This window comes from Australozyma saopauloensis, chromosome 1 (genome assembly GCF_035610405.1).
Source record: "Australozyma saopauloensis chromosome 1, complete sequence".
NCBI classification, from domain to species: Eukaryota; Fungi; Ascomycota; class Pichiomycetes; order Serinales; family Metschnikowiaceae; genus Australozyma; species Australozyma saopauloensis.
In genome coordinates, this window is record NC_086131.1 from 1,479,443 (window position 1) to 1,498,573 (window position 19,131).

Sequence of the window (19,131 nt, forward strand, 5' to 3'; positions counted from 1 at the left end):
TCTATTAATTATACATAACAAATTAAAGGAGTACCACATTCGAATCGCCTTAAAGCGCTACCTGGCAGTGCTTATTGTATTGATCGACAGCAATGCGTATCTTCTCATAGAGGAACATTTTGCTCTTCTTCTCTGGAATTGGAATGAAAGGACCCTCGGTGCGCTTCAAAATAATGCTGAGACCAGTAGACTCCAAGGAAATAGTCTTCACCCTGTCAAAAGTGACAGTCCATGAAATTTCCATCGAATTGATTTGGAACAAAAGAATAAATTCGAACGTCACAAGAACCGCTTTTTCTTCTCCTGGAAGAACAAGGTGTGCCAAATATGTTTGATCTAAGAACTTTCCACCATCAAGAGACTTGAGCCAGAACTGACCCTGTGCTTCTCTGGAAGAAAAGGATCTTATGACATGATCATAGGCGATTGTTCTAGGAAGACGTACTTTCTCAAGACCATCCGTGTCAAAGACTGTAGTTGTGTTTCTGATACCTTCACTGACATTGCTAGCAAGATCGAAGAAACCAATTGCGGTCTTTGTAGGAAGTCCAATAAAACCCTTACCAAGACCCTTAAAGAATCCTCCTGCTCCGTCTTTGGCAGCACCTTCGATGGGTGCGGAAGCAATTCCTGTAACACCAGATGAAATAGAATCGAAGAATGAATCAGCGCCACTCTTGAAACCATACAATGCATGCTTTGGTCGGTTTCTGCGCTGGTTGAGTCTCCTCCTTTCTTGGAACTGTTTGTCCATAGTGGCAACCGCAAGACCCTTAGCCAAAGAGCCTGTCACTTTTGCGAACGAGTCAGAGAAACCAAAGACAGATTTCTTCACGAAACTAAGACCACCTTTCGCGAGACCAATACCAATTTCTTGGGGACGATCATTCATCACAAGACCATTGTATGGCTCATAGAATATGTCAAGAACACCAGAGGAAATGTTGTTAAACAATCCAACTGGGTTACCCAAGAAGTCAGCAGAGCCAAGAATCTTGTGCAATTGATAGATGAATGATTGGCCATAATGAGTCTGAATTGACTCTAGAAGTATGGGGAGTGGCACACGGATATTCTCAATGAACAAAGCGTTCAAAGTCAAAGGAGCTTCATTAATATTGCCGATGGCCATCGTAAGCATGTTAACAAAGAACATGAGAGGATTCTGCTGCAGCGTTGGACGGTCCTCAGCATTCACACGTTCAGTTCTAACAAAGGAAAGATTTACCAAGGTTGGTTGCAAATGGAGAGCTTCAAAGTAAATGTCACTCGTTTCATATGAACTGAGGGGCTCTGGAATTGTCAAAGAATCGTCACAAAGTTTGTCCTCTGTTTCCACGTTCCAGCTTGCACCAGGGAACTTTGCAAAATCGATGAGTGCAAACAAGAAGTCCTCATCCACCTCAATGGACATCTCCTGCAACAACAAAGTTGCATACTTGATAAACAAGACACCGTGAGTGTCATCCTTGACACGGCAGACAGACGCACTGAATGATGGGTGGCTGTTCATTTCTTTACCTGATTTTGGAACAACAGTTGGGTATATGATGATCGGGAAAATACCACCATATAGTTGGTTATCGAGCTGAATCCATTTGAGTTTCATGCTCAAATTTTGATACAATTCTGACTCGTTGTACCTCACTTCAACACCACGGAACGAAGCATAACAGAGCTCTTGGAATCTAGCATTGATAAGAGAAATGCCCAAACCTTCAAGCCTGGTGACGATCTTGGTGTGATAATTGTCATCCTGCTCGACAGAGGCAAACTGAGTTTGCGAGACATTGTTGTTGGACGTTGTCTCATCTTGCAACTTGTACAAGCTCAAGGCAGGATCATACTTTGTGATCACTAAAGATTGGGTTGGCCCGTCTACACACACATTGAGATCCACAATGACTTGTTCCTGGTCCTGGTTAGCTGGAAGACGGAAGGGCCGGAGGTTTCCTATTTCTGCCAAGTTCACGACCCGCTCACGTCCACGAGAGCGAACCACCATGCTTTTAATTACAGCATTAGGATAATCATACGCGTAAGGCATAACACTTTTCGCAGGAACCTTATAGTAGATTGGTTTGTAGTCAACATCATTTTTGATCACTTCATTGTTTGCGTTAACATTGGGGTTCGATTGGTAGATGTAGAAGTCAGTCTCGGTGTAATTCTTGATCAGATAAGGCCACTCACTGTTGGCATCCATAATCTGGATAAATATAGTTGCGCCTTCTGTTGCAATATTGACCTTAACGAGAACTTGACCGGAGTTTTCTTTCTGAATCTTGACAAAGACTTGGCCAATATCATCAATTGCAAATGGGGAAGACCACGACCGGCCCTCATGAGCAAACTTGATGATTGCAGCCTTTGCAGCGCCCACTCTCAAATCATAAAGCGGAAGAGACTCATTTGAAGCGAGCTCCTGTTGCTTAGTGCTTCCACTCTCTGCAACAATGATTGCCTCTGAGAGGTTATTACGAATAATATAGCGAGGGGCAAAGGTGACAACACGAGTAAGTTTGTATTTGCCCTCGCCCTCAGCGACTGAGACACCAAAATTCATCTCATGATGGCGGTTCAGCGCAAGAGCGGCACTCATGCCTGTGAATTTACCGATCGCATCAAAACTTATGGGGCTTGACCAAGCCAGACCACCAACACGAGCCAACGCACGACTGTGAGTGTTGCTTGAATCAATGAAGGAGAACATGTGAGGCTTGTTGCTTTCAGCATCATTTGCACCAACTGTAATCGATGAGTTCGGCTTGGCGCGGTCACAAATGACGAGGTTTTGTCCAGTACGATTGAGCACAAGGTAGGGTGAAGAAATAACGACCTTGATACTCGTCTTCAGTGATTTATGAGTTGGGTATGTGATTTTGAGTTCCACAACTTGGCCATCTTGATGTTTGACATTCGTGTATCCCTCTTTTTGGAAATTGCTCTCTTTTGGAGCGTTGATAATTGCGAATTCTGACTTTCCGAAGCCTGGAGTTTTTGGCTCCACACTCAAAAGCAAGAGACTCTTCAATGTAGCTACTTGCACAAAAGTGTTTTGTCCCTTTGAAATGCTTCCGCTCCAATCTTTCTTGGCTGTTTTGTCATACAATCTGAAATCGAGATCGTATGGTAACAAGTTCTCAATCTCGATTGGGGCAGAAATGACTACCTCCAAGTGGGGATACACCGTTGTTAAAGGTTCAGATTTGTCATAGTGAGCCTCAGCCTGGAAGTAGTAGTAGGACAGCTCTCCTTCACCAATTGTGGAACAACTAAGAGCAAGACCACTCTTCATAAGTCTTCTCCAATCAAAATTTTCCGTTGACCAATTGAATTGTGTGCGCATGGAAGGTTTAATCTTGAATGTGTCTCGATAGACCATATCGATTGGCAAGGCTCTTCTCTGACCTGGCTCAATAGTAAATTCTGCGTCAGCGATCGATTGCTCATTTTTGACAAGCTCGACAGCAATAGCACTTTCTGCATTGTTGAGAATTGTAACGGTCGAGCGGATACAGATAACCTTAATGTTGTCACTTCTGAGAGTAATTTCACATACAAGACGGTTGTGAATGCCATCGATCGGAGGCTCAAGCATGTAAATCTCTTCTCCTTCGCCGCTCGCCACCACGCGCTCTAGATTGGCGTAATTTGAGCCAACAAGGCGGATCCCCAAATAGTCTTGATCGTTCCGGGTATCCAAGTTCTCACGAATCGTGCGCCAGTCTTCGAATTCCCAATTGATGGAGCCGTTGTTCGACACTACCTTTTGCTTGTCCTTGCTACCATCATTTCTGTCAATCCAAACTTCGATGTCATATCCTGTCTCGTTTTTAATGATATATGGCGTAATTTCTTCGCGCGCCTTAGAGGTGCTTTCTCTACTCAAGGACTCTGAGATCTGAGAGAGAAGGGCAATGGAACGCGAGGAGAAAGTGAACTGGGCCAATTCACGAGATACTACCTCTACCATCATGCTTGGTTTAGGTGTAGTTGTCTTGGACGCGTACACTGCCACTGGCCATGGCTCCAAAAGAGGCTCCCAAACGGATTTGGCGTAGTTATAAATGTTAACATACGATTCGAAATGGACTTCCGCGTTAAGCTCTGTTGACCAATTTTGAACTTTGGCCTCAAATGGCTTCACGCCCACGTCTACAACTGGCAACTCATAGACATCACCAATCAATACCAAGCGAGCTCCACCAAAAGATGCTTCAAGCTCCTCGGCCTTGACTAGAATCTGTGGGTCTTGAATTTTCTTCACTGATTTACTGGCAGTCTTCTGGGACACGAAGCTCGAAATCGAGCTGGGCGCATAAGCAGATAATCTCCGTTTAAATTCGTCGGTGAATCCATGAGGGGCAGGATCTTGTGCCCCACTTTCTATCGCGACCTTCGAACCATTCTGTAATTTTTCGTAGTAGGCGTTGGCTCTATCAAGTATTTTCATTGCCAATCGGATATCTCTGAATGAGATACGTAAAAGCAAAGGATCGACAGACAACTGTATGCTAGTGAGAAGCTCCTGTGCTGTCGACCCACGGCCATCAAGAGCAAACGAAATCGAAAAATCGTCAATGATTCGCATGCGTTGGTCCTCGAACTTGTCCATTGTCACAACAAACATTCCGACCTTGTTGATAGCAAGTGAGATAATGTTCTGGCTGGAAAGCAGTACTTCTTCGACTTTGAAGACCAATGCTTCGGTATCTGGTTTGGTAGAATCGGCCAAGAGTATAATGGATGGCTTCAAAACATTCAAAGAAATTGCCATTGGGACGTTTTCTGTCTTGGTCTCGCTAATAGTCAGGCTTTCGTCGCTATCAGACTCCTCTAAATCCTGTTTTTGGTCGTTTGGTTCAACGCTCATGGGTACATCAAGATCAAGACCCTTGTTCACGAAGGCTTGCAATTCAAAAATGAAGTCCAAAGCCAAAACAGTTTGTGGCTCTTCCACGCCTAAAATGGCTAAGTTGCTTCGACTTGATCCTTCGCCAGAGCTAGAAAATTGGACCAGCAATTGATCTTTTCCGGAGAGAACTTGAGGAATAATCTCTGTGAAGCAATTGGCTGTACCATCTCGAGCATCTTTAAGATCGAAAGAGAAGACAGAAAGTTGAGAGTTGAAATGGGTGTCTTCAGTCATTGTGAAGTCCAAGAGCAATTTGTTTGCAGCGAGAGTAGTCAATTTTTTGCTGTTGTAGTCACTAATTCCACAAGTGTTATTGTAAAGAGTCATGGATATACGTGGAATCTCGAAGCTTACCTCGAATTTCTTGTGCTTTGGATAAATCTCGACCAACGAGTCACTCTCGTCTTCTTTACGGCTTGTAATTTGCCTGGCAATCTCCAGAATACTGGCTGACCGCTGCGATCTGGGGCCATTGTTAGTTTTGTTGTGAGACTTCATGGCGGCATTGGCATTCTCGGCATCTTCTTCAATGTCATCCAACAGATCATTGTCGTCGTCAAAGTTCATGACCGATGTGATCAGGTTTTGGAGATTGTAAATGTACCGCAATTGCATTTCGGTCAATTCCATATCAACTTCAGGCATTGTACCTTTAACTTTGCAAGTCGTCACATCTGGAACCATTTCCTCTACGTAATCAATCTCGAAATTGATATCTAAGTGATTGATAATCTTGCCCTCCTGAACAACGTTGTCATCAAAATTTAGTTTGGAGGCCACATTGACATTCTTGATGCCACTGGAGATAACATTGTGTAAGACTTCTTTCTCTTTTTTGAACTCGTTCGTGAGATACATGTCTCCAAGCTCCACCACTAAATCATCACACAGTTCATCCGACTCTGGGTCGACTAATCTTGGGAAATGAATGATAGGAGCTTTGACTAAGAAATTCATCTTGATCTGGTTTGCAGTTTCGATCTGTGTGGCCTGGTTGATAGCTGCTTCTCTAGCGCTATCATAGATTGCCTTCATTCTCTGGAACTTACTCAAGAACGAGAAAATTTTGAAGAAGGCATCCTCAACGAAATTGATGTTGGTAGCAGCTGTCACAAAGTCGATCGAACTTTGATACAACTCAGAGTTGGTAGCTGGGTCGTACGTTTTGTAGGTAAATTCAGCCAAATTATCACCCTCGATGCTCATCAAGCTACGGAATACAGAGTCACGGGGAGAACCTTGATTCGAGTCATCAAAAAGAGACAAAGCACCGAGTTTACCTCGTACATCCATCTCTTCGGGGAGCAAAAACACTGTGATCAGTGCAGTGCTGAGCTGAAGAGTGGCTAATTTGATACCATCTTCGTTTAACACAACCAAGATACTGTCCAAATTGACCGAGACGTTGATCTTTTGAGGAGAAGCTGAGTCATCAACATCATGCTTTATCTCGTCTGCTGGGGTAGCTTCAGCATTTGGATCAGTAAATGTGTTCAAAACAAAATTCAATATGCTAAGAAATGATTTCCGCGAGAGAACAAACTTCAAAGCAGACATCTCTAGGTCGACATCTTGGTCGAAGACTTCGATATCTTTGCCCTTGAATTCAACAATGCGCAGTTTTCTGTCATACTTGACTTTGAACAACTCCTCATTCTTTCTGACGACACCGTCTTCTTTCAAAAAGTTATTAGAGGATACGAGCTTCTCGAATTCTGGAATTCCAGAGCGTTCTATATGATCTACGACATTGATGTCCTGAAGCGATAAATCAACATGCATGTTGAGCTCGGTACGGTAGAACAAAAATGCCAAAGAATCACCGACGATATCGACAATATGCTCAGTTTTCAAGCTTGTTGCATCTAAGCAACGTGAAAAAGATAAGAAAATCCGAGTCACGGTAAAGTTTGCCTCCATCATGCGCTGTGTGGTTCCTTGATACGTAATCGATGAGGCCGACTCGGTATCACTATGCTCTATTTCTTTGTTGGCAGAATTGTCACCAAATGTATGAAAAACGGTCGACTCCTCTGATTCACTGCCCTCGCTTGCGGGGATAACAACATCAAGGAGCTGCATGATGGTCTTGTATTGGAAGTCATTAAGGGAAACGTGGATGTCAGGGACTTCTCCGTTAACTTTAAAGCGAGCGAGACTCACGGATTCTGGAAGAATCGAGACTCCAAGCGAAAGCTTTATGTCCAAGTCGTCAAGAACCACGGCAGACAGGTCTGGGTTTTTCGTGTGCAACTGTTCCATTGTGGTCTTGATCGATGGACCGACAAGAAATTGGGCATCTTGGAGATGTAAGTTGAACTGGTCGTACATCAAAGTATTGAGTCTTTCCCAATCCTGCAGTGTGTAACTCTCTTTAGATTTTATCTCCTCAATTGTCAGCTTGTCAACTAAGTCGCTGTGAACGTTAATGTGACCAGCATCAAGGATAGCAACCGGTGATTTCCAGTTGGTGGGATCAAGAGGAACAATGATCAATGGTGCCTGCAAGTCCAATTTTACGTTAATGGTCTTGTGTTCCTCTAAAGCATACTGTAGTCCGATTCTAGTTTGGGCTGTTAATCCTTCCATGGTAGCCTCTGCGGCATTCATGATTGCGCCAACAGTGTCTAGATGCATTTTGGGTGGACGGAAGAACTTCATCACTTCGTCAGCGAAGATGTAGTTGTAGAAAATAGTCATCGACTTCAACTCTGCCAATAGCTTAGAGTCTGCGCTTCCATCGAGTGGATTGTTCTCGAACGAGAAGCGGAAAAATGGTTCATTTTGTTCAAGATCGCTATCACCAGAAGTGATGCTAGCTGCTCCATGTGTGTGTGCCTGTTTCACACTGACGATGTGTTTGTATAGTGGTTTGGGTGTTCCGTCTTCGATTTTGAACTCTTCTAGTTGGAAGTTGGCTAAGAAGGAGTCAGACCTTTGATAGAATTGGGTTCTGCATCCCTCGGCGGTCAATTCTGCCAACGATGACGAGTTCTTATTGGCTCTCAAGGAAAAGCCTGCCTTCTTCAAATTGACAAAGACTTCGGTGAGAACTCTATCCTTGGGCACATTGATCGCAGCCTCCGAAGTCTGGTTTTCGTCGTAATCAATTGTTTCATACAAAGCTTGTCTCTGCTCATCAGTGAGAGTAAGATTGAGGCCACCCTCATCCGCGGGAGCCTGGTCTGGGTGCTCCTCGACTTGAGCAGGAGCGCCTGACCACCATGAAAACCATCCCTTGGATGCTTGAGCCTGTGCAGAGGCTTGCTCTTGCTTTGTGACGAGATTTTGCAGTCTGATTTCCAGTCGTGTGAGCGAGCGGTAGAACTTGATATCTTCGTAAGACAAAATCTTTTCGAGGTTCTCAAACTCAATTTCTTGCTCTGGCAACAAGTAGCCCTTAACAAGCTTTTGCTTCCAAAGGTCGATGTACAGTTTTCTCTGGTCACGGCGGGTTTTGAAGTATTCCCAGCTCCACTTGTAATTTTTAGTGTGGATTTCGTTGAGAACCAGCTTTGCGGCGTAGACAAACCATTCACGAGGGGCTTCCTCAACCAGCTTCTTCGGGCGGAGCTTGCGGAACTTCCACGTTTTTTCGTACCACTGAAGTTTCAGCGCTGTCCACAAGATGTCTCTATATTGGAGGCTGTTGAAGTCAATACCAAATTCGTCGAAAAACAATTCAGCACGGATGTGAGGGTGTGAGCTGGTGGCTCCAGCCTTATGCACTACAAGGTGGCCCTCTCCTGAAACGGGCTTCAAGAGGTACTCGTAGGAACCATCGTGATTCAGGAAACAGCACTGAAGTCTCTGCAAGAGCTCCACGTGGTCACTGGTGTAGATGGACGAAGCGTCGGACTCCATGTACAAGGCAAACTCTTTCAAAAGAAGCAATTTACGAGTGAAGCTCTGTGTGATTGCAATGAAGCTTGGTTCCCAGTTCTCGTCCGTGGACAGCGCCGAGAGCTCCAGCAAGGTGGCACCTACGGCATAGGGGTTCTCAGTGAGGACGCCCTCGTCCTCGTATCTAATATGGATGTTTTTGATGGTCACCTGGACATTGTCGACGATCTTCGTGATCAAGGATTCGGTGAAGCTCTCGTTTCCGGAAAGATCCAGCGCGAGACCTGGATTGGAGTTCAAGGTGCTTTGAACAGCCTCCAAGTCACGCAACCGGTCTTGTTTGAGCTGCTGTTCACGGCGCTCGTCGTCGTCGGCATCGTACTCGGTCAAAATTATGGGCGCGGCCAAAAGATATACATCTTCTACGATTACTTTAACGGGTTTACCTTTCAAGTTAGACCAGGGGATCTGGAGCGTAAGCTCACCCAAGTGGCCAAATTTCACATCCAAGGGCAACTTGAACTTGTCAAGCGATTCCTTCTTGAGCTTCAAGTTCTTAAGTCGCACGTCTCCGCTCCAGATGCCTATGTTCAACTGCTTGGAGTCGAAATTCTCGATGTATGCCCCCAAAAGACGATTGAGCAACGTCGCGACGATTGATTCAAACATGGTGAGGTAAGTCTCAGCGGCTAATTACCTATTTGGAGAAGTTCCAGCGGAAATGGGGCGACAATTGGCGGAAATTGAGTCTTCAATGAGGAACCAACAACGATTCCGATTTCTAGACCAATTGGACGCAGAGGAAACTCGTCGCAAGATAAACGGTTATGAGCGAGCGATGTCTATGATTCTATATTCTCGCCAGGAGCACTGAGTGCCGCTTGTTCGGATTCTTGCACTGATAAAGTAGGTGTTGACCTGTGGAGAGTATTGCTATGGGTGCAAAATGCGATAACAGGGAAGGATGGGGGGTATGAATGGGAGAGAGGTTGGAAGACGTTTTTTTTTTATTGTTCTTCTTTTTTTGTTTTATGATTTTAGTTTGAGGGAGGATGTAGGGGGAGAGAAGGATGGATTGGTGGCCCAAGTTGGGTTTGGCAGTACTACAGTTAGGGTACATCGGTATGATTGTCGACTGACGACTGAAGAGTTGATGTATGTTTTTTTTTTGTTCTTTTTCTTCAATGTATTGAATCTTTTATTTTTTTCTTTTAGGTTCTATACAATCAGGATTGTTGGTTGACTATTCATGCACCTACAGACTGTAGATGTAGATGGAGACAGGAACATCAAGGCAGCTTGGAGAGATATCATTTTTAAAGGTGGGCGCTAAAATACAAAACAGAAGATTCCAAGAAATTAAATCGCCGGAATTGAGAATCTACACTTGGATCTTATTCCTAGCAGGCCATGTACACTACACTGTACATTGATACGTTGATTGCTACGCTTGATCCACCTGACGCTTTGCAACACCAAAAATGTTTCGTATTCCCGAATAAACCCTCCAGTCCAAAAAATCCATATCACCTCTAATCAGTACTCAGCAGATGTCTGCATGAGAGAGAGAGCATATTTTGCAACCATCATGACTTGTCATGCTCCCCTCCCTAATATACGAGGTGTATGCCGGAAGGGGGCAGGGCTCGAAACAAAGAGGCGTCCCGATTCCCGGGTCTAGTGAAGTGACGGGATTCCGAAAAGCGCACCATCACTTTCACAGTATCCTTCCAGAGCACCACACCATTTTCGGCACGGAAATCGGGGCAAAAACCACGTTTTGCGTAGGGGTGTAATGAGCCGACATTGTCTGGTGCACGGGTGTCCGTCATCGCTCGGACTGCAGACAGCCCCGGTCGCTCAACGGTTTTCTTCCGTCAGACAGTTCCCAATGGGGAGAAAACAGCATCAGTCCAGAAATTCTGGCAGTGGTATTGTTTCCCCGGTATTTTTAATGCGGCTATGTAAAGAAAAAAGCGACAAATTTCGAGAAAAAATAGCAAGATGGGCCAGCCACAGCAATGACCACCACAAAACAGGTATATAGCACAAGCACGTTACTACGTATTTGTGTTTCAATAAAATTTTTAATTGTATTTCCCGTAATTCCTTACTTTTTCTCCTAGTTCTCTTTTTTCCACTCCCCGTTTTTTTTGTGGCTGACTCATCGGCGCCACTGTTTCTTGTACTCTTTTCCTCTCCCCCCCCCTCTCCACACCCTGCGCATCACGTGACGTTATCTTATCTGTATGTCAATCACGCTAATCCACATCCTCAAGCAAACCCTTCACTCTTCCTGGGTTTACATGCGTTAGAGACCCTGATCCTGACCAATCACGAAGCGCCGTTTCTCTTGTGTACCGTCTCTTCTGTCGGTGCCTTTCTGTTGTTCGAATTTCTCTGTTTTTTCTGATCTCGTATAGCGTGTGTCATTACCTCAGCAGCGAGCACAGACAACGAAAAAAAAAAACCGCGGTTGCATTGGATAATACTAGTCTCGGTCACTGAAGCTTGAATCTTTTTTTTTCTGGTTTGATTCTGGGCTTGGGTCCTTGTACTGTTCTTGTGCGGTCTTCCATACTAAACATAGGAACCGTGGCGAAACGGGGAAAAAACGCCCATTTATATATATATATAGTATATTCTTAGTCGGCTCGAACGCTATTGGTCGAGAGCGCATTTCGTCTTTTCAGATTTGTTCTCGGTTCCATTCGGTTCTGGTTCTGTTCGACTCTGAAAGCACTGACTGACTCACTCTGTGTGCTTAAAGTCCATCCCTTTTCCACTTTTACATCTGCGTGAGAAACTCGCGATTTACAACTATTCCACAATCTCCAGCTTCGCCGAGTTTCGCCATGTCAGAGACTTTGATCGGTGAAGTGTACACCCTTGGCCCCGAAATAGGCAAGGGCTCCTTTGCCACCGTCTACAAGTGCTTCGACACACGCACCAACCGGGCCGTGGCCATCAAAAGCGTAGTTCGGTCGAAGCTCAAGTCCAAGAAACTCATCGAGAACTTGGAAATCGAAATCTCCATCCTCAAGTCCATGAAGCATCCCCATATTGTCGGTTTGCTCGACTACTCCCAGACCTCCACCCACTTCCATCTAGTCATAGATTACTGTTCCATGGGAGACTTGTCGTATTTCATCCGCCGGCGGGACCAGTTGATGAAAACGCATCCGGTCATCCTGTCCCTACTTGAGCGCTACCCCTCGCCTGAGGGTTCCCATGGTTTGAATAACACATTGGTGGTCCATTTCTTGAAGCAGTTGGCGTCCGCTCTACAGTTCTTGCGCTCCAAAAGCTTGGTGCATCGAGACATCAAGCCGCAAAACTTGCTTCTCTGTCCTCCGGTGCACTCCAGACAGGAGTTCATCGACGGGCACTACGTGGGTTTGTGGGAATTGCCCATTTTGAAAATTGCTGACTTTGGCTTTGCGCGCTTCTTGCCATCCACCTCCATGGCTGAGACCTTATGTGGCCTGCCGTTGTACATGGCTCCCGAGATCTTGCGCTACGAAAAGTACAATGCCAAGGCAGATCTCTGGTCCGTGGGCGCGGTTTTGTATGAAATGACCGTAGGCAAGCCTCCGTTCCGTGCCGCTAATCATATAGAGTTGTTGAAGAATATTGAGAAGGCTCAAGACCGTATCAAATTCCCTTCGTCAGCTCAGGTCTCGGACCCCTTGAAGGCCTTGATACGCCTGTTGTTGAGATACAGCCCCACTGAAAGAATCTCTTTCTCAGACTTCTTCGGTGACTCGCTTCTCGTAGAGGAATTGCAAAGTAATGATACGCCTCTAGAGACCTCCAACATGGATGAGAACTTGTTCATCAGTGAGTATATTTCACCAATTAAGCCATCGGATCGTGCAAAGCTCATGAGCCCAGTCGCCCCAATGGTGCCTGCTGAAACTCTTACTTCTGATGAGCCCTCTAAAGCTCCCGTTGCAGAGCGTAGTGACCATTCATCCACCGGTGCTACGCCTCACGTTGATATTCACGCCACCTCTCTGACTTCAAGAGACGACCAAATCAAGCTGATAATAGACAGAAACAGCCCTGATCCTGCCAATATTTCCGTCCATTCTATTCAGCCGAAGTACACTGGTGGTGATTCGAAGCAAGCCTCCCTGGGCAAGAATCGTGACGATATAATCTTGGAAAGGGATTATGTCGTTGTCGAGAAACGCGCGGTGGAAGTCAATGCAATAGCTGACGAGCTTGCTCGCGTTGGAAATGGAGCTTTCAACCGTAGGCGTCTGAGCGGCGCTAGTAGCGAGCGAGATGCTCTTATTTCTCGCAGAAATTCACAAAGATCGAATTCAGCGGACAGTACCAGCATCCCAACATTTGCAGGTGATAGACGTGTCTCAATCTCAATTTCTCCTACGAATGCTTTGGGCAAAGCCATAACTTTGGCCTCAAATCGTCTCTTCGGAAGTGGCAATACTGCTCCTGTGATACCAGAGGAGGGAAACTCGCAACTCGATTCGGACAGACATTTGAAGTACCCCGGCAGCAACTATTTCGATCCAAATTTCGAAAACAACTTGTTGCTCAACAAGTGGAATTTGCCTGTTCCTGCCACCCTCTCTGAGTCTCCGCTGCAGACGTCCAGTAATGAGGATGCGTTAATGAAGGATGACGAGAGAATTCTCAGAGAATTGGAATCTATCGCAACAAAAGCCCATGCGGTCAATCTCTTTGCAGATGTGAAGTTCAGTCAATTGATTCCTTCGCCTCCATCATCTGATGCCAATGAGGAATTCTTGCAGAACACAGACTTGTTGCCACCAAAAATGGTGAAGACTATCAGCGAGGAAGGAGTGGTTTTGTATGTCAAGACTTTGTCTTTGTTTGCAAAGGGTATGAAGCTTGCCAGCGATTGGTGGAGCTTGCATTACGATAAAGACGAGATTTCGGGTGAGCAAAATCTCGTCAGATCATTGAACATGCAGACTTCGATGAAAATCAATGAACTTGTTCAGTGGATTCGTGAGAAATTCAACGAATGTTTGGAAAAGGCTGAGTTTATCAAGCTTCGCTTGGAGGAGGCAACCCTCAGCATTTCCAAGTCAGGACCTTATCATGATTCGTCTTCGTACAAAGAAAGTAAGGTTTATGTGGGCGCTTCAACATCCGCATCCAACGCCAATGGTGGTCGTGGAGTGATCGTTGCAGAAAAGTTGATCTTTGATCGTGCATTGGAGATCTCCCGAACTGCTGCTGTGAACGAGCTTGTCAAGGAGGATCTCAAGGGCTGCGAGCTCGCTTACAGTACGGCGATTTGGATGTTGGAAGCACTTTTGGACGTAGAAGGTACCGAGGACGGTAAGCTTGATGGCGAGGATAAAGTTACGGTGGAAAAATTTATTCTCGGTATCGGCAATCGGTTGTCCGTTCTCAAGCGGAAGCTTGACTTAATGTGATGGCCGGGCCTAATAGAGTTTTCCCAAATCCGTTCCCTGGATTTTATTCTCCATTGCTTTTATTTCTAGTTTGTTTAACCGTCGTGTTTCCATTTTTATATAGGCTCGGGAAACACAGATGGGATTGGCGGTTCATTTACATTAATACATTATACAATCAACAGTTTATTCAGGAAGCTACTTTATCAAGAAACAGACACATTTCTTTATTAGGTTATTTTAGGGGTATTACTTCTCAGATCGTTCATTCTGAAGAATGGCCACAGTTACAGAATTGGATCGCAAATAGGCAGGGCGTTCCTTATCCTGCGGCCGCTCTCCATCGCAAAGTTCATCTTGTAAATGTTTTGAGAAGGGAAAGGGTGCAGTTGTTCGCTCTTTTTTGTAGTGGTTGTTGAAATAACCTGGCGTAGCTTGTAAACGTCCACTAGACGAGTCCCTACTTCCTTGTTTTGATAATCGCTCTGGAACCTCAACGGGGGCTGCTTCTTCCGAGCGGCCGATTTCCCAACGCAAGGGCGAACTCTGAACCGCTTGCTTCTTGGCATTACGGAACCGAGGATCTTCCTCCTTTATTGGAGACCGAGGCGAAGTACCTCCACAAGTAGGCGAAGAAGGAGAGCTTATAGGAGGATAATTCATTCTTCCTTGTGTGGTAGCAGAGGGAGGACTTGCAGTCGGGGTGAGTGCGGCCAGTACTCCTTCCAGCGCTTTGCCCATGAGGCTTTCTGGAACATCTTCGAATTCGACGGATGCACTATTAAAAACAAAAGGCACTTCATATTGCAAGTGGCTTGAAGGTGAAATCACTGAATTACCCAAATCTGGAAGTCTCGAGTCATGCGATATAGCTCGATTGCTTAACAGAAGGAAGGGAGGCCTGGTTCCTGGTCCAAGTTTCGAAGAAAACTTGAGCGTCAAGTTTCCAGCCTCCCCGTCGCTCTCGCTGCTATTTCCTGACGTTGAAGAAGATGCCGATGAGTCCAGCTCTTCTGATGACAGTAGAGATGGAGATAAAGCTGGAAAAATGCCGCGTTTGCGCTCTCCAGATTTGGGTCCTTTGTCATGACTGTCAGTGTCATGTTCCTCGCCGGTTGCAGCGGTGTTGTTCTCTTTTTTCTTAGTCATCAGTGACATGAGATCAAAGTTCTTGAACTTATTGTCAATGGAATCAAGGAGAGCGTCATTGTTTTGAGCAATGGCACTGTCCGACATGACGGATGGCTCGGTGTTTTTCTTTGCTCGTCTTTGTTTGCGGAATTCGTGATACTTTTTGCTAAGGTAATCATCGTTGTCACTGTCTAAAGATGCGAAGCTCTCTGTAAGTGGAAGCGATATAACTGAAGATGGTCTGCGATTGCGTTCGATACTAATTGGGCCAATTTTGATCTTGCTGTTTGCCAAAGATTCAGTCTCAGGCTCAGCAAGAAGGGCAGGAATTGGTCGAGGTAGTGATTGAGGCGTGTTATGAGTAGATGCCAACAGGTCTTCCAACACGCGCGAGTTCTTGCGACCAGTGGATATGCTTGAGGATCTACTAAGAGACAGGAAAATACTCGAGCCTCTGCGGCGCTGGTCACTTTTTTGAATGTCCTTAAATGTCTCCAAGGCGGATTGGTTCTTAAGATATAAATCACCTCCAACATTACGCTTTGTCTCAATCTGAGGAGCTTCTGTCGAGCCACCGATACTGTCACGTCTGATGGTTGCCTCGCCCTCCATTACATCGTGCAAGAAAAGGTTTGAGAGAACCACCAGCTGGTGTCTATGGTGTTGAACAGAAGTACTCAGCAGCTGCACCGTTGATCCAGACAACGGCGTGCCCGAGACTTGCAGCAGCAGATGAAGTGGCAGATTCACAAACTGCAGCAGGCCGACAAATTGGGGCAGCATTACTCCTGATGTTGCTAGACTTGGTTGCGACATAAGTGGCGAAACGTTGGACAGTGGTGAATCCAGGTAGGCTGGTGCAATGGAACCAAAATTCGTCAAGATCGGATTTTGAGGTAATCTCGAAGAAGGCCCCAAACCAGTTCCAGACTGTGGTGTGTAAGGCAAAGCTTTAGGCGATCCGGGGGAACGAGTTGACAATGGTGATCCGTTATTAGTATCGCGACTCTGCAGACATGACATTGCTTCCAGAAGCAAAATAGTGTGGCTGCGTTCAGATTCATCGTCGTGTTGCATCCCAATGCGGGAAGACCCAGCGCTAGATGACGCGATACTCGAACTATGATCTAGTCGAAAGGCAAGCCTCTTGCCTATGTCGGTATCAGAGTTTGTGAGGACTCGAAGAAGGTCACTTTTGATTCTCCGCCCTATACCAACAACAGAGCTATTTAGTTCCTCTGACGTGGGTTCTTGTGCTCCAAAGGCACCATTAGGATAACTAGTTTCATCAATGTACTCGTCGTTTAAGAAGAACAATTCGTGTAATTTGTCCAAATCATTCTCGAGGTCCATGAGTACAAAAGGGTGCTGCTTGATATCGGCAATGTCAATTCTGGAGGCCCTGTTTTTCTCTAACATTTTGGATAGAAGGTCTTTCGCTAATTCGAATTCCTCTTCAGTAACCACTTGAGGAGAATGGAATTCTTCAATTGATTCTGGGAATTGGAGAGGCTGGTTCACAATCACATCAAATAGAGCAAACTCGTTGTCGGCATTGAAGGGCACCCGGCCAAACAAAAGACAGTATAGAGTGACACCAAAGGCCCAGATATCTATTTTATGGTCAACCTTGGGTATTGTGGACAGCGCAGACAGGGATTTTGCGAGAGGGCAAGCATTGTCAGAAGACTGACTTGTTCTTTGATTTTCGGCCAAGTTAGCGCTCAGAGGGACCAGAGATGACGATGTCTGACAAAGTTCAGGAGCGAAAAATGCTGGTGTTCCAACTGTTTTTGCTAACTCCATGTCGTTGAAGTACTCTCCATCATCAGAGGATCCCAAAGAAGATGCAAAAGACACACCAAAATCGGAGATCTTGACTATGTACTCAGAGCTGACCAAAAGATTGGCAGGCTTTATATCTCGATGGACTATGCCTTGCAAATGCAAATATTCCAAACCCAAGAGCACATCGCGGAAAATACGGCGCGATTGGCGGAAAGTAAGATTTGGCGAGAACTCGTTCGATAGAAGATCATTGTCCTCTGTGGCTGAGCCCATTCCCACTATGCTGGAGCGCTTGCTGCTTACTCGACACGGGATTCTGTCGCTTTCATCTCCACAGCCATTGCTACTTTTTGACAATGGTCTTGGGGCATCGATTGGATTCTTCCGCTTCCATTTAATTTCACCACGGTCCATGTGCTCTAACACCAAGTAAATCTTGAACAGACTGAGGTCATCTAGCACCTCTTTGAGCTTGACGATATACTTGTGGTCGCAGCGCTTCATGATGGCGATTTCACGGCGGATTTTCATCTCGTAGTCGCTCTTGGAGCGGTAGTTGGCCGGCGCGTTGGAGGGACGGCGCATTCTGAGTCTACGGTCGTGCTTCAGCTTTCTGCTGACGATTTTAATCGCCACCAATTCATCGTGAACCAAATCGCGCGCGAGCTTCACTTTTCCATGCTCACCACGGCCGATCTCGCGGATGATTTCGTACGTATTGAGGACCTTGCGGCGGGTTTTCGGGTCGTACTCAAGCGACACGTGTTTCGTCTCTTTCACGCGCAGTCTCGGGGTCTGTGTTGGCGAGTAGAGGTGTTGGCGGGGCGAAAACACTATTGTGCTGGAGGTGCTGGGTTTTTCAGACATGGGCACCGACAAATAGGGGACACTGGAAGTGGCACCATTCTGTAGCTGCAGATCGGCAGACTGGAGACGCTCACACGAGCTTACATCGGCGGAACACAGAACCAGGTCATGTGAGTGTGACAGCACGCCGAGCGACTTCTGTAGAATGCCAGCCACTTTCCCTAGTAGCCCGCGCTGCAATTTCTCGTCGTTGTTCACTACATCGGACTCGATTGGCGAATGGACAGACACCGGGATCGAGGACGGCTTTGCAGGCAGCAGTTTTGTGGGCACAAGCACGGAGCTCCGTCTGATGGGCTCGGGTATTTCTGTCATCTGGTACGGGGATGACGGTTGGCTATGGACGGCTACTATATACTACCATATAAGTGAAAAAGAGGGGACAGGTCAGCACAGCGACCAGAGATTTGGATACGGAAAGAGAGAGACTTTGGAGCAAGCTGCAAGAGTCGCACAAGTGGATGGTTTGGGGTATTGCGGCGGCCTGCGCTGATGTCTATAGATGCTTCGAATCGGTTTATCGAAGAACACTGGCTACGAAAAAAACCTCTACGGATGGGAGAGGTTGCACACAAATAGATTCGGGAAAGAGCTCGTAACCAAAGAGGCCGGCTTGGGAAATACTGATCGATTGGCAGGTTCTGGAGGGGATCTGCTGGAATGTGCTTTGACAGAGAGCCTGAATAATGTGGTGGGGTGGGCTAGCGAGGAGCGCCAGGGACAGGCCAGGGCTCAAAACGCAAAAGGTATATATTAGAGTGATCCGCCACGGAAATATCGGCTCCTTTTTGTGGCCGGACGACGAGGTTTGACTGGTTGGTGTAGGTAGCAAAAGATGGTCACAAGATAGGTAGCCTGTATGGAGCCAGCATACGGGAGACTGGGGGAATGCAAGAGAGGAGGAGAGAATTTGGGGAGCGGGAGATTTGGGGTGGGTTTTTGCAATGCGATTAATTGTTTGAATTTTATTTAGTTTTTTGGGGGATGGGACGGTTGGCGGTGGTTAGTTTTTTTGGGCCAGTGGTGGATGGATTATGTTAGGCTATACAGACTACAAAGTGGAGAATACGAATGCACCGTAGAATTCAGCTCGTACGGGTGATTCAGTTTTTGAGGTATTATCTGATGTTCATTTTCTGTCTCCATTGATGACTCTGTGACTATGTATGA

The 19,131-nt window shown here is 46.0% G+C and overlaps 3 protein-coding genes across 3 annotated transcripts; 1 reads left to right on the forward strand and 2 right to left on the reverse strand.

Annotated features, from left to right (window-relative positions):
* Positions 1 to 49: 49 nt before the first annotated feature.
* PUMCH_000665 (uncharacterized protein) lies at positions 50 to 9,430 on the reverse strand (the record flags this gene model as incomplete). Its single annotated transcript, XM_063019741.1, has 1 exon — positions 50 to 9,430. One exon carries the CDS (start codon positions 9,428 to 9,430, stop codon positions 50 to 52), a length of 9,381 nt encoding a protein of 3,126 aa, XP_062875811.1.
* Positions 9,431 to 11,616: 2,186 nt separating this feature from the next.
* On the forward strand, positions 11,617 to 14,196 carry PUMCH_000666 (uncharacterized protein; the record flags this gene model as incomplete). Its single annotated transcript, XM_063019742.1, has 1 exon — positions 11,617 to 14,196. The coding sequence occupies one exon, from the start codon at positions 11,617 to 11,619 to the stop codon at positions 14,194 to 14,196; it is 2,580 nt and encodes an 859-aa protein (XP_062875812.1).
* A 228-nt stretch (positions 14,197 to 14,424) lies between these two features.
* On the reverse strand, positions 14,425 to 18,276 carry PUMCH_000667 (uncharacterized protein; the record flags this gene model as incomplete). The annotated part of the gene is made up of 1 exon (XM_063019743.1): positions 14,425 to 18,276. One exon carries the CDS (start codon positions 18,274 to 18,276, stop codon positions 14,425 to 14,427), a length of 3,852 nt encoding a protein of 1,283 aa, XP_062875813.1.
* Between the last annotated feature and the right edge of the window lie 855 nt (positions 18,277 to 19,131).